The sequence below is a fragment of the Polyodon spathula genome, unplaced genomic scaffold, assembly GCF_017654505.1.
Source record: "Polyodon spathula isolate WHYD16114869_AA unplaced genomic scaffold, ASM1765450v1 scaffolds_3078, whole genome shotgun sequence".
Classification (NCBI taxonomy): Eukaryota; Metazoa; Chordata; class Actinopteri; order Acipenseriformes; family Polyodontidae; genus Polyodon; species Polyodon spathula.
The window spans coordinates 1,397-15,559 of NW_024474542.1; the positions used below are offsets into that span (position 1 = coordinate 1,397).

The 14,163-nt window shown below is 40.6% G+C and overlaps 1 protein-coding gene across 1 annotated transcript; it reads right to left on the reverse strand.

The window, feature by feature from the left end:
- Positions 1-982: 982 nt before the first annotated feature.
- LOC121311267 lies at positions 983-13,959 on the reverse strand. Its single transcript, XM_041243896.1, has 5 exons — positions 13,825-13,959; positions 10,277-10,401; positions 10,076-10,145; positions 7,997-8,067; positions 983-2,828 (listed from the first exon to the last, which is right to left on the reverse strand). Exons 1-5 carry the CDS (start codon positions 13,901-13,903, stop codon positions 2,418-2,420), a joined length of 756 nt encoding a protein of 251 aa, XP_041099830.1. The 5' UTR covers positions 13,904-13,959; the 3' UTR covers positions 983-2,417.
- Positions 13,960-14,163: the final 204 nt, after the last annotated feature.

The following is a 14,163-nucleotide window of genomic DNA, read 5'->3' on the forward strand; positions in this document are numbered from 1 at the left end:
TTTGTACGTGGTGTAGTAACATGAACACTCAAAAAGGAAAGAGGAGGTGAACTATATTAGATATTATCTCATTACTAGGGATGACTTAACATTTTTGTGAACATATTTTTTTATTTTTTTTAAGTCGTTACTTTCCCTTTTGTTTTGTGGTATGTGATGGTAGCACTTTCACACTGTTGCCTTTGTCAAAAACAAAAATGTTAGTTTATCTGCCAATCAGTGTCGTCTGGCACTGTTTCTAAGCAGTTCTCACAGTTTGGTGAACAACACGTTTCTAAAAAATACCCTGTTACATTTGTACAAAAATGCTCCAAGCCTAGTACACATTTGTAAAATGTACCAATGCTAATATGAATCCCGTTGCACCACTACAATCTTATTCTGCTAGGAAAATGTTATTATTACTAATGTGATTAACTATATAGTGATATCTATTGGCCATAACTATATTTATTTTTTAAGAATTGTTCTTTTATGTATATTTAAAAAAATGGCACCCAGTAGTCAGTGCTGTAAGAGTTTTTTTATTTCTATTTTTTTATTGTTGCTTTATTGTATGTGTTCTTTGCTTTATTATATGTGTTTTTTTCTTCTTTTGATTTCCATAAAATATGGCAAACATGTTCTGTTTTTTTTTTGTTTTTTTCAAATTTCAGTAATGGGATTTAATAAAAAAATGAATTTAACTAACTGTGACTTACTTTTTCTTATTTATTTATACTTATTAACACTGTTTTTCATTAAAGTCATTGATGTGAATTTTGCAGAAAACACTTCTCGTTGCAGATTTTAGGAAAATTTATCACTGATTTCCGTGGGGACTAATTTTATAATGCAATACTTTGTACTGTTTTGTAACAATTGTAAGACGTCCTGGATAACGGCATCTGCTACGAAATAATAATTCCAGCCAGGAGAAAATAAATAATAAGAGGGAGAAAAAGAAGGTGGGACGGGGGTTTCAGCAACAGAACTTCCGGGCAGTGAAAATGCCGCTGGTGGCAACAACAAATCCCCAGGGGTCAGCAGCAAAGGTCCTCCAGGTGGTGGTGACGAACAGGGCACGGGGCGTTCGGACTTCCAAGTCCATGTCTGTGTCCCAGTCCAGCTCCGGGCCAACCTCGACTACTTCGCCTCCTGCGCCTCATAGATCCAATCCATGACCTCTGTCATGGCCTCCAAGGCTTCCATGAGCACTGGGTACTGCCTGCTAACCCCCTTGAGCTGAACTTCTGGCTTCAGGCATCCAAAATCCTGCAGGATATCCAGGTGGCTGTCCCCCAGTACTGACTAAAGTATTATTATTACAATAACGCACTACTTAAATTGCTAGTTACCCCAACTGGATACAGTATATAGCCCTAAAAAAAAATAAAAAATCTGCTTGCAGATGCATTATTCTGGCTTCTTTTTTACCTTCGGTTTGAAAGCCTTATTAAAGACTGTCTAGTTTTATTTCAGTATAATCTACTGCACAGTATTCATCTAGCCAACTAAGTTATTTGTTAAGTTGTCATAACAAAACAGTAGTGACCTTCAAAATGTTAGACCAGCTGTTATGAAATTATTTTAAAACACACTTCAACAATAATTTAAATCTTCTTTAACAAGTTAAATGTGTGTAACCTTGAAGTTAACATACACAAATGGAAGAAACTCGGGTCCAACAAATATCAGAAAGAAACAACACAACACACTTAAAATCACCACAGAAATGCACCTTAAACTGTAACATGAGCTGTTATATGAAAAACACTTATCTACAGCACACACACAAATAAAACTGTGCATGCAGAGAAAGCTTCAAGATTAGGGGTCGTCTTACCAAATTGTCTTCTAAATGGCAATTTTCAGGGGCACCACAATAAAACAATTCTCACAAGTGATCAATTTCAATACTCTGGCACTGTATCAGAATCAGTGTGCTGCTGTATCAGAAGTGCAAATATGGACTGTAACAACTGAACCTGGCTACAGGCTATCATTTCTGATTATGATAATAACTTTGCTCAGGTTTCTTCAGTTTAATACACTGGCTTTATTATAATGGTATAGTTATAACTTTTCCTTCAGGATTTTGTTGTTGTCTAATGTGCAGCCCTTGGGCTTCCTTTGATGTGTGTAAAAGTGCAACAGTTAAAAGCAGAAATTCAAGGGGAGAAATGAGAACAATACAGCACACGCTGTGGGCTGTAAAGTTTTAAGAATTTGTTTAGCAGGAACGGGAAAAGCTGTTTTTGATTATTAGAACATGATAACAGTACAATATCACAATGGTAATATTAAAAAAAGTCTGTAAAAATCTTAGTTTCGTTAAATAATGTTCACCTACTTTTTAAAAGCCATAACTGGCCAACACTTACTAGTACAGTTCTACAATTGAAGCTGAATGTCCCTCTCTAATTTGAAAATAGGCTTCAACTTTGCACCCTTACCTGCTTCCCATCTAGAGTGAACAGCCTCTTCACCACCCCAGAATCCAGCTTGATGGCATCAGTGATGTCTGTCAGGACCTGATCAAAGGTGTGGGCGGTTTTTTTGTTCAGAAGAATCCTCACGGCTTTCCGCGGCTTGACCCCACCCCGAATCACTGTCACCAGCTTGGGTTTGATGAAGTCTTTGCTCTCCCGCATATCACTCTTCAGCAAGCCCAGCGAGGAGAGGGAGCGTGCTCCACTGCCCTTGACGTTTACAGACCAGTTGGGGTTCACGTTCTTCATGTAGTCTACTTTGCGGTACGGCTCGTTGGAGGCGCAAACGTAGCTTTCCCCTACAAGGAGAGATAAATAAAACAGTATCCCGTGAGTAATTAGGATTGCAAACAATTCCTACCGAAATTATTGACAAAAACGAATGCAAGTGCCTACAGTGCTCAACTTATTAATTATAAAATGACTGCAATATTTTAGTGAGAACTGATAAACCAGTTAGATACACTATGTTGGCCATCATGAAAAAATAGATTGACCTTAATACACTACATGTAAAGATATGCATGTCTGACACATGGATTGACTATCAGACTGGTTTCATCAACTATATCCTCATTGCCAGAATATGGATGATAAAAATGCTGAGCTCTGTTCAAATGTTAAGTGACGGAGACATGGAGTCAAAACACCCTAATTCTGAATTGTGTGACTAGGATTGGAGTGTTTGCCGGTCCCATTACCTCACTGTTGCCTCACCTACAATAGCGTTAAAGTGTTCGAAATCGTGGCTAATGATTTGTGTTCTTTGGTAAAATAATGCATGCAGGCTTCTGTGCGAGTACTGTAATATTACATGTAGTAAATAGTATTATACACCATCACAACATTTTAAACCATTTCAGGGTTGCTCCTTCACAGTTGATAATGTACCATAACACTAAAATATAATTAGTTACAAAAACCCACAGAAGAGAGAGGAGAAAAGAACAAAACATGCTATAGCTTAGAATTGAAAGAGCAAACACCTTGTACAATGAGCCCCCCCCCCCCCCCCCCCCAAAAAATAGCATGCACACCGTTTGTACCACGTAACTGGAGTTCAGTGATATTTCACTGGGCCTACATTTCGTTTCTGTTTGCCTGGTCCTGCAAACTCAAAAGAATAAATGGTACACTACATTTCGAATACCCATTTGCATTGCAAGACCAAGCTGTGTTAATTCTCAGCTATGTGAAAATGCAATCTCTTCCATGCTCAAGCAGAACCCAAAGTGGGCATGGGTTGCACATTCAAGGTATTTTTCAGGAAGACATGCCTTATCTGTCTGGACAATTATTTTAAATTCATTCCTTTCTTTAGACATAGTATTACTGTATGCAGTACCATTTTCCACCAAGCTAATTTCAACAAACATGTTACTTTTTTTTTTTTAAATTCAAAACACAATTACTATTTTAAAGTCACCAAAAAAAATGTGAACATGTGTAATTCATTATTATTATTATATATTTTTTTTTTTGGTACTTAGTTTATTTAGCTATCCTTTGTTAAACATGTGTAGACAAAAACTTACATTTTTCTGATGCTTGCTGTGATTTTAGGAATAGTCTTTTGTTAAAACGAACGGGGGTTTCCTTGTACAGTCCACCCTCTTTATACCTCCAGGTAAGGGCCATGTGGCAAAAACGACAGGTAAGGTCCATGTGGCAAAACGCAAAAGCCGAGGGTGGCATTTAATAGGAGGATAAAAAAAAAAAAAAAAAAAAAAAAAAATAACACACACACATCACGACACACACAACCTTCTATAGTTGCAATACATCAAAATGGGTTTTATTTTTTTAGTTATACAATTGCAGTATCTCCAGGCCATTTTAATAAAACATTAATATTTTTAAAAACTACAGTACTAGTTCTTAACACAACAGTAGTGACATTTTGTCATCTTGGCCCATCTATATGATACACGGTTACTTTTGAGGAGCAGATCATACTTGAAAAAAATAATAATTAAAAATAAACACTCATTTACCAAATCACCCAAACAATTTCATAAAAACAAAAAAAAAGGATACTTTTTTTTGTGGTCATTTTAACTTTGCTGTTTGTGGCAAGACTGTACACCTGCTGAATACTATCCCCCATTGAGCGATGCCACCTGTTTATTTCACAAAGCAATTTAAGCTCAACAGCATTCGCTTTTTTATGCAGTTAAAAAAAAAAAAAAAAAATGTTGAATATGTACAGGCAAATTCATTTGGGCAAAACCTGCACGTAAACAAACCTCTTAATGTACGTACTACTTTTTTTTTTTTAACATTTACTGTGGTTTATAAAAGTCACTTATTTTAGACTGCGTCAAGCCTTTTTCAGGTTAAACAAATCGACCCGTTCCATCAAGGTAAGCCATTTGTTTCTATCCATTACAATGTCTCCAACTGTCCTTCGATTAACAGTATATGCCTCACTTAAACATGAGAAAACATTTGCAATGTCTTGCTTTCTCATTTTCAGATGCACACATGCAGATTTGTTTCTTTTGCTCTGGTGTTCAATGTAGGGTAGACTCTCATGTTGTACTTTCCGTTTGCTTTGGGAGTACGGGAGTGGTTGAGCACATTGACCTCGAAATTCAGATAACAACGAATTAGTAAAAACAAAAACAAAAAACAACAAAAAACAAAACAAAAAAAAAGAAAACAAAACAGCTCCAGATTCTCATTGACGTATTGACGACTAAAAATTTGGTTAGCCGGTCCTGAATAAAGCGACCGGGCGACATTACTCCTTTTGAAATGTTACGAATATAATACAAACGACCTAATCTTCCCCGCTGCACCGCGCCACCTACTACCGCTCCCCAAAAATCCCCAGATATAACGAGTACAAATAGCACTGTTTTTTTTTTTGGTGACATTTGTTCAGAGAGAATAGCTTGCGAGGGTGGCATTATAAAGGGGGGCGGTACAACAGGGGACAGCTGTAGTAAGAATTTTGTTACAAGGTCCCAGCCAAATCGAGCAGTCGTTTATTGTAAATTACTTCTTATAAAATGAATTCATTTAACACAAATTTCCTATTTGTACAAATTATTTTGGTGCCCTCCCAGGGAGTCACAGCATTTAGGCTATATGTTCAATATGCAGGTCTGAATAATGCCATTGGGGAAACGATAATCTGAAAACCTAGTTTGCTGTAAATGCACATGGGAATGAGGCTCTTGTTTCAACTCTCTCTACACTGACTGATAAAAGCATTACAAATTTCAAATAGTGTGCAGCTGCCAACGTTATTTGATGCAGTCCAGCAAGTGTGGCTGAATAAGAGAAAGATAGATAATTAGCTTGTTTGAGTGAATTCCATTAATGGCATTTTTGCAGATTTACAGTACTGTGTGGGTGTTTGCTGCTGATTCAACTTACAGAAACACTAATGCATGTGGGATTTCTTGTGTTCCCGCAGCATCCGAGAATGAAGTACATTACAGTAATAGAGCAATAATGATTCAACAGAGCCTGCTTTAATGACACAAATTCCCTTTCGGAATACCACAATGTAATACTATCTGCATGTAAGCTGTCGCAAAGGAATCAGAGGAAATTCAGGGATAAGCAATAGATGTAACTGAATGAAGGGTGCTGCACTGGTATGACTGCTTCACAGTATTCAAGAAAACAAATAATCATCTTAATTGTTTGCAGAGGAAGAGGAATCTGGACTCCCACTGGTTCATTACAGCTGCTGCAGATGTTGAATAGCGTTTAAGGCTGTTATAGTACATAGTGTAATTGAAACCCTGAACCAGATGCCAGAAGATGTAGTTTATGGGTGCTGTAAAGTCTTTCCGAGTTTAAATACAGAGAATGTGGCTTGCAAAATTGTCATTCCTATTTATTGCAGTTTGGAATAATACAAACAAACACTGTCTTAATCGCCTGAGGAATAATGGATTGAATATCAGGGTAACTTTAATTGTGGCCCAGAGAGACAGCATGTCAAATACAGCTAAACAAACCTCACTGTACCAGAGACAGCATGTCAAATCCAGCTAAACAAACCTCACTGTACCAGAGAGACAGCATGTCAAATACAGCTAACCAAACCTCACTGTACCAGAGAGACAGCATGTCAAATACAGCTAAGCAAACCTCACTGTACCTGAGACAGCATGTCAAATACAGTTGAACAAACCTCACTTTACCAGAGACAGCATGTCAAATACTGTTAAACAAACCTCACTGTACCAGAGACAGCATGTCAAATCCAACTAAACAAACCTCACTGTACCAGAGAGACAGCATGTCAAATACAGCTAACCAAACCTCACTGTACCAGAGAGACAGCATGTCAAATACAGCTAAGCAAACCTCACTGTACCTGAGACAGCATGTCAAATACAGCTAAACAACCCTCACTGTACCAGAGAGACAGCATGTCAAATACAGCTAAACAAACCTCACTGTACGAGAGAGACAGCATGTCAAATACAGCTAAACAAACCTCACTGTACCTGAGACAGCATGTCAAATACAGCTAAACAACCCCCACTGTACCTGAGACAGCATGTCAAATACAGCTAAACAAACCACACTGTACCAGAGACAGTATGTCAAATACAGCTAAGCAAACCTCTCTGTACCAGAGAGACAGCATGTCAAATACAGTTAAGCAAACCTCACTGTACCGGAGAGACAGTATGTCAAATACAGCTAAACAAACCACTCTGTACCAGAGAGACAGCATGTCAAATACAGCTAAACAAACCTCCCTGTACCTGAGACAGCATGTCAAATCCAGCTAAACAAACCCCACTGTACCAGAGAGACCGCATGTCAAATACAGCTAAACAAACCCCACTGTACCAGAGAGACAGCATGTCAAATACAGCGAAACAAACCTCACGGTACCAGAGAGACAGCATGACAAATACAGCTAAACAAACCTCACTGTACCAGAGAGACACCATGTCAAATAATACAGCTAACAAACCTCACTGTACCAGAGAGCCAGCATGTAATACCGCTAAGCAACCCTCCCTGTACCAGAGACAGCACGTCAAATACAGCTAAGCAAACCTCACTCTACCAGAGAGACAGTATGTCAAATACAGCTAAACAAATCTCACTATACCAGAGAGACAGCATGTCAAATCCAGTTAAGCAAACCTCACTGTACCTGAGACACAGCATGTCAAATACAGCTAAACAAACCCCACTGTACCAGAGAGACAGCATGTCAAATACAGCTAAACAAACCTCACTGTACCACAGAGACAGCATGTCAAATACAGCTAAACAAACCTCACTGTACCACAGAGACAGCATGTCAAATACAGCTAAGCAAACCACACTGTACCTGAGACAGCATGTCAAATACAGCTAAACAAACCTCACTGTACCAGAGACACAGCATGTCAAATACAGCTAAACAAACCACACTGTACCAGAGACAGCATGTCAAAAACAGCTAAACACCTGCCTGACATGTCTCTGCGTACAGTGTATGTCCAATTTGTGGATTACACACCCCCCTCACACAAACAGGCAGATTTATTCATTCTTACCTCAAAGCTGATAGATCCGTTTTTGTCAGTGTCAAAAGCTTCAAACAGGAAGTGTGCATATGTACTTGAATCTAAAAAATAAAATAATTCTCAGTGTTCTCAGGATGCAGATATGAATTCAGCCGCTGCACCTGCTCAGCATGTTCCATAAAAAAAGAACTGCAGCTTCAAACAACTCCAGAACTGAATCAATAACAGAAACACACCTATTACTGTGTACCAACCCAACCACTGGCTATCTAGTAGACACTAATATGCTTCTCAGTCCCTCCATGTGTCTGTATTATCTACAATTACACTAAACAAAACATAAACGCAACATGTAAAGTGTTAGTCCCATGTTTCATGAGCTGAAATAAAAGATCCCAGAAATTTTCCATACACACAAAAAGCTTATTTCTCTCAAATTTTATGCACAAATTTGTTTACATCCCTGTTAGTGAGCATTCCTCCTTTGCCAAGATAATCCATCCACCTGACAGGTGTGGCATATCAAGAAGCTGATTAAACAGCATGATCATTACACAGGTGCACCTTGTGCTGGGGACAATAAAAGGCCACTCTAAAATGTGCAGTTTTGTCACACAACACAATGCCACAGTTGTCTCAAGTTTTGAGGGAGCATGCAATTGGCATGCTGACTGTAGGAATGTCCACCAGAGCTGTTGCCAGAGAATTGAATATTCATTTCTCTACCATAAGCCGTCTCCAACGTCGTTTTTGAGAATTTGGCAGTACTTCCAACCGGACTCACAACCGCAGACCACGTGTAACCATGCCAGCCCAGGACCTCCATATCCAGCTTCTTTACCTGTGGGATCGTTTGAGACCAGCCACTCAGAAAGCTGATGAAACTGTGGATTTGCACAACAGAAGAATTTCTGCACAAACTGTCAGAAACCTTCTCAGGGAAGCTCATCTGCGTGCTCGTCGTCCTCACCAGGGTTTTGACCTGACTGCAGTTTCTGCGTCGTAACCCCCCCCCCCCAACTTCAGTGGGCAAATGCTCACCTTCGATGGCCCCCCACTCACTGGTGTGGCTGGAGAAGTGTGCTCTTCACGGATGAATCCCACTTTCAACTGTACTGGGCAGAGATACCGTGACAAGATCCTGAGGCCCATTGTCGTGCCATTCATCCTGCCACCATCACCTCATGTTTCAGCATGATAACACTATGTAACACAATTTTTGTTCATGAGTAGTAAATGTTATTTCCTAATTGTTTATGCCTCAAAAGTATAAAGAAAAGAAAATAGTAAATGGCTATTATCCCTCACAAACTTTGCTTTTGTGACCAGGGACAGTGATATTTCAAAATAGCACTAATTCCAGTAGGAAAACTGGCAAATGTGTTTCTTTTCGATCGCATAAAATCAGAAAAAAACAACATATGAATCCAAATTAACATGTAATTATACTAAAGTAATACAAAAATGACTACAAAAGATTTAGAAGTAGTTTTTTGAGATTTACAATTATACTGTAAATACAGTATAATCGTAAATCTCGAAAAACTACTCAAGGTACACAATTCCTGGAAAGCTGAAAATTTTCGAATTCTTCCATGGCCTACATACTCAACAGACATGTTACCCATTGAGCTTGTTTGGGATTCTCTAGATCGACGTGTACGACAGCGTGTTCCAATTCCCGCCAATATCCAGCAACTTCGCAAAGCCATTGAAGAGGAGTGGGACAACATTCCACAGGGGGGGGGGCCGGGGGCCACAATCAAACAGCCTGACCACTATATGCGAAGGAGCTGTGTCGCTCTGCATGAGGTAAATGGTGGTCTCACCAGATATTGACTGGTTTTGTGATCCACGCCCCTACCTTTTTTTAAGGTTTCTGTGATCAACGGATGCATATCATGTATTCCCAGTCATGTGAAATCCATAGATTAAGGGCCTAATGAATTTATTACAATTACCTGATTTCCTTATATGAACACTAACTCAGTAAAATTTTTGAAATTTTTCCATGTTGCGTTTATATTTTTGTTCCGTGTACTTACCTTAAGAGAGGATGAGCTGTAAACTCAGTACAGACAAGGATGAAAAAGAGCAGCTGACACTCACCTCCTTGGGGGAAGAACTGGGAATAAATCAGCTTGAAGGTCTCTTCATTGACAACACCACTGGGACACTCCTGCAGGGGGCAGCACAGACACCATGGTTAGAGGTGAGTCGCTCACTCACTGGGAGACAGCCATGAGACAAAGTGAAAGAAAGAAAGAAAAATGGTTTGAAGAGACAAATAGTAAAAAGAGGCATACTCACATTCTTGAATCCCCGGTAGAGGACCTGCAGCTCTTTCTTGGTGAACTTGGTTTGCTCCTGAAGCTTGTCAAGTCCCTCTGGCCGATAGCACACAGTGGAGAGTTCAAAATCATCCTCTGTGCTGTCTGTGAGAGGGATGAGAAAAATACAGTGATCACTGACTAAAACACAGTCTACTGTCCAGCCTCTATTCTCTAACACAGGATTCAGAAAGACAATATGTTCATGAAGTGCACAGTGCTCCCTCAGCCTGCAGCTCCCATAGAACCTGGCCTCTCTCACAGTGTGTGCCAGTGCCAGTCTAGAACCTGGCCTCTTTAACAGTGTGTTCCAGTCTAGAACCTGGCCTCTCTCACAGTGTGTGTCAGTGTCAGTCTAGAACTTGGCCTTTCTCACATTGTGTGCCAGTGTCGAGTCTAGAACCTGGTCTTTCTCGGTGTGTGCTAGTGCCAGTCTAGAACATGGCCTCTCTCACAGTGCATGCCAGTGCCAGTCTAGAACCTGACTTTTCTCGCAGCGTGTGCCAGTGCCAGTCTAGAACCTGGTCTTTCTTGGCATGTACTAGTGCCAGTCTAGAACCTGGACTCTCTCACAGTGTGCCAGTCTAGAACCTGGCCTCTCTCACAGTGCGTGCCAGTGACAGTATAGAACCTGGCCTCTTTCATAGGATGTCGAGTTATTCATTGGATATTGGAGCTCCATGACCCCTCATTTCTGATTTTATTACTAATTGTTTTGCTTGCAGCCTTATTGCATTGTGACTGTACGGGTTATAGAAGCAAGTTCAGACAGATACTAGTGGCTAGTCTATTCTAATTCAGCCACAACATTCTTTTGGCCATGAATCTTCCCTCTTAGTAACAGCCCACCTTCTTTTTCAGGGGTGAGGCTGTGCTGTTACAGATGGATTCTAATAGATTTAGCAGTTTCTGATGGATAACCTCATTAGACTGCAGAGAAGAAGGGATATAACAGGATAAACTCTTTGCGCATTTTTACTGTAGCAGTGAATGGACAGATCATTCATCAGCTATGTATAAGCTTTCCAAAGCAATTACCGTTACGAAAACATTACTCTAAATAAGCAGGTTATTATCAGTAAAAAACAACCAGCAGGTCTTGTAGCAGTTGAATATTAACAGTCAGATTATAGCTGGTCTGCTGAGCAGTAGGTTATATTTACAGTACAGCACATGTGTCTCCAGAGCAGTGTGTTATTGCTTGTAAACCACACCACGCTGTATCCTGTGCCCTTGCTAACAGGTAAATACATGAAGGAATGGAAGTGTCACTTGCATTCACTGACTGTAGGGATGGGGCTGGGCTGGCAGCAGGACAGCAGTCTGAGGAACCTCTGCTTTATGGTTTTTTTGTTATGGCTGGGAGGGTTACCTGGAAATCACCAACCAGAACAGAGAGGTTAACAGCACGTCAAACTTGCAAGAACGCACACATGTAGGCACAAACAGAGACGTGCGCAAACACACACAGGCACAAACAGAGACGCACACACACAAACAGGCACAAACACAGACACACACACACAGGCACAAACAGAGACGCAGTCAAACACATGCAGGCACAAACAGAGTTGCACGCAAACACAATATAGGGACAAACAGAGATGCGAGCAAACAATGCAGCGACAAACACAATGTAGGCACAAACAGAGACGCACACAAACACAATGCCTGCACAAACAAAGACGTACACAAACAATACAGGCACAAACAGAGACGCACACAAACAATGCAGGCACAAACAGAGACACACACAAACACAATGTAGGCACAAACAGAGATGCACACAAACACAATGCAGGCACAAACAGAGACGCATGCAAACACACGCAGGCACAAACAGAGATGCATTCAAACATACGCAGACAGAAACAGAAATGCATACACACATGCAGGCACAAACAAAGATGCGTGCAAACATGCGCAGGCACAAACAGAGACACACACACGCAGGCACAAACAGAGACACACGCAAACACAATGCAGGAACAAACAGAGACACACGCAAAAACAATGCAGGTACAAAGAGAAGCATGCAAACACAATGCAGGCACAAACAGAGACACGCAAATACAATGCAGGCACAAACAGAGATGCACGTAAACACAATGCAGGGACAAAGAGATGCATGCAAACACAATGCAGGCACAAACAGCCTGAGCCATATATATTTCCATCTCCCTGAACATTGTGTTTTGTTTTATTCTCAGACTTTTAAATGCACATGCATGCACACACGCATGCACACACACACACACACATGCACACACATGGCATGCACACACACACAAAACAAACTGCATGCTGCAATCCCAAAGGAAGCAATCTCTTTCTGGATGAATGTGCCATTGTTTGCTGACCTGGCTTTTAGTGTTAGTTATTTATTTTATACATTTTGGAGAAACAGGCTATACATGTAGATATTGTGGTTTACATGTGTGTGGTTTACATGTACTAATCACAACGCACTGCTCTGCAAACCAAGTCAGTGGTATCACTACTTCTCTACTGAGTGCAACGAGCCATTTCATTCAGTAAGAAAAGAACAGACTGCTGTTTTAGAAAGGTTTCTTAAACCTTCAACAGCACCCACTGCACTATCTTATGGGAGGTGCTCAGTGCTCTCCCTACAGTATCTTGTGGATCTCACTCAGTGCTCTCCCTACAGTATCTTGTGGAATGCACTCAGTGCTCTACCCAGCTCCATTCACACTGTGCTCCTGTTCTCACACGGCTGAGTCTTCACGACTCCACTCCCTTTCGTACTTTGCATCCTCAACTGCCTCATTGCCAGGCTGGTCAACTAGAAGTCCCAGATACCAGGAAATGAAGTTGCTCATTACAGCCTCACTTGCTAATGCCATGCTATAAAGGAGCATTTCACTTTAGCTGTGTACACACAGAGTCTCTTCCAAGACAGTTTTGTAACATTTACATGATTTTTTTTCTCTTTTAAAAGAAATAGGAGTTCATTAAAGACTGGAAGTAATGCTTTAGAAATACGGCCCAGACTGGTTAGACACGCAGTGTGATGGCAGGCTTGGCAGAAACCACTTGTAGAATTCTCCAGATACTCCCACAAAGAATTCTACTATATGTGTCAGATTGGCTTTGGGGGAAGACATGGCACCTTTTGAGCAATATACCACACCTGGAAGCCAAACATTGAAACAGATTATGGGGTACTGGATGCCCCCACCTCTAAACTGTAATCACAATGATCAGTCTGCATTTCTGCTCAAAAAGAAGGTAACCCCAATGTCTTACAGCAGAGTTACAGTTTGCAATTCCATTCCATAGTGTTCTCAACCACTGAGCTACTCAAACCACACGTGTATTTTATACAGCAATTCTCACATCAGAAATCTCTACAGTGCATTGCACCCTGATCTAAAAAAGGAGACCTTTTACAGCATCCATAACTTTGTAATCCTGCACACCCACTCCTTCATATTACTACTGCAATAATAATAATAATAATAATAATAATACTAATAATAATAATTTAAAAGTAAACCAGTAACTCACTTCTCCCCCTCCTTCTACCCGGTATCAGGACCCTCATAGTTTTAAAAAGGACCCCAGCTGTTTGAGGAATGAACGCCATTTTAAAAGGAACAGATTGAGATTCTCTTCAACTCCTTTGCTATCCACGTCTTCCACCTTCTACCTCTCTCTCTGACAGTCTTGTTTTCACTTCTTCCTTCCCGGAGGCTCTGGATATAGACTTGTCACTCATCACGTCGTGACCCCCACCCCCCCCCCTCCCCACACACACACAGATCCGACGATCAGGACAGGGAGTCTGTGTCCCAACACCAGAGTGCCCACCCCCTCTCTGTGATCAGCAGACAGACAGACAGTGAT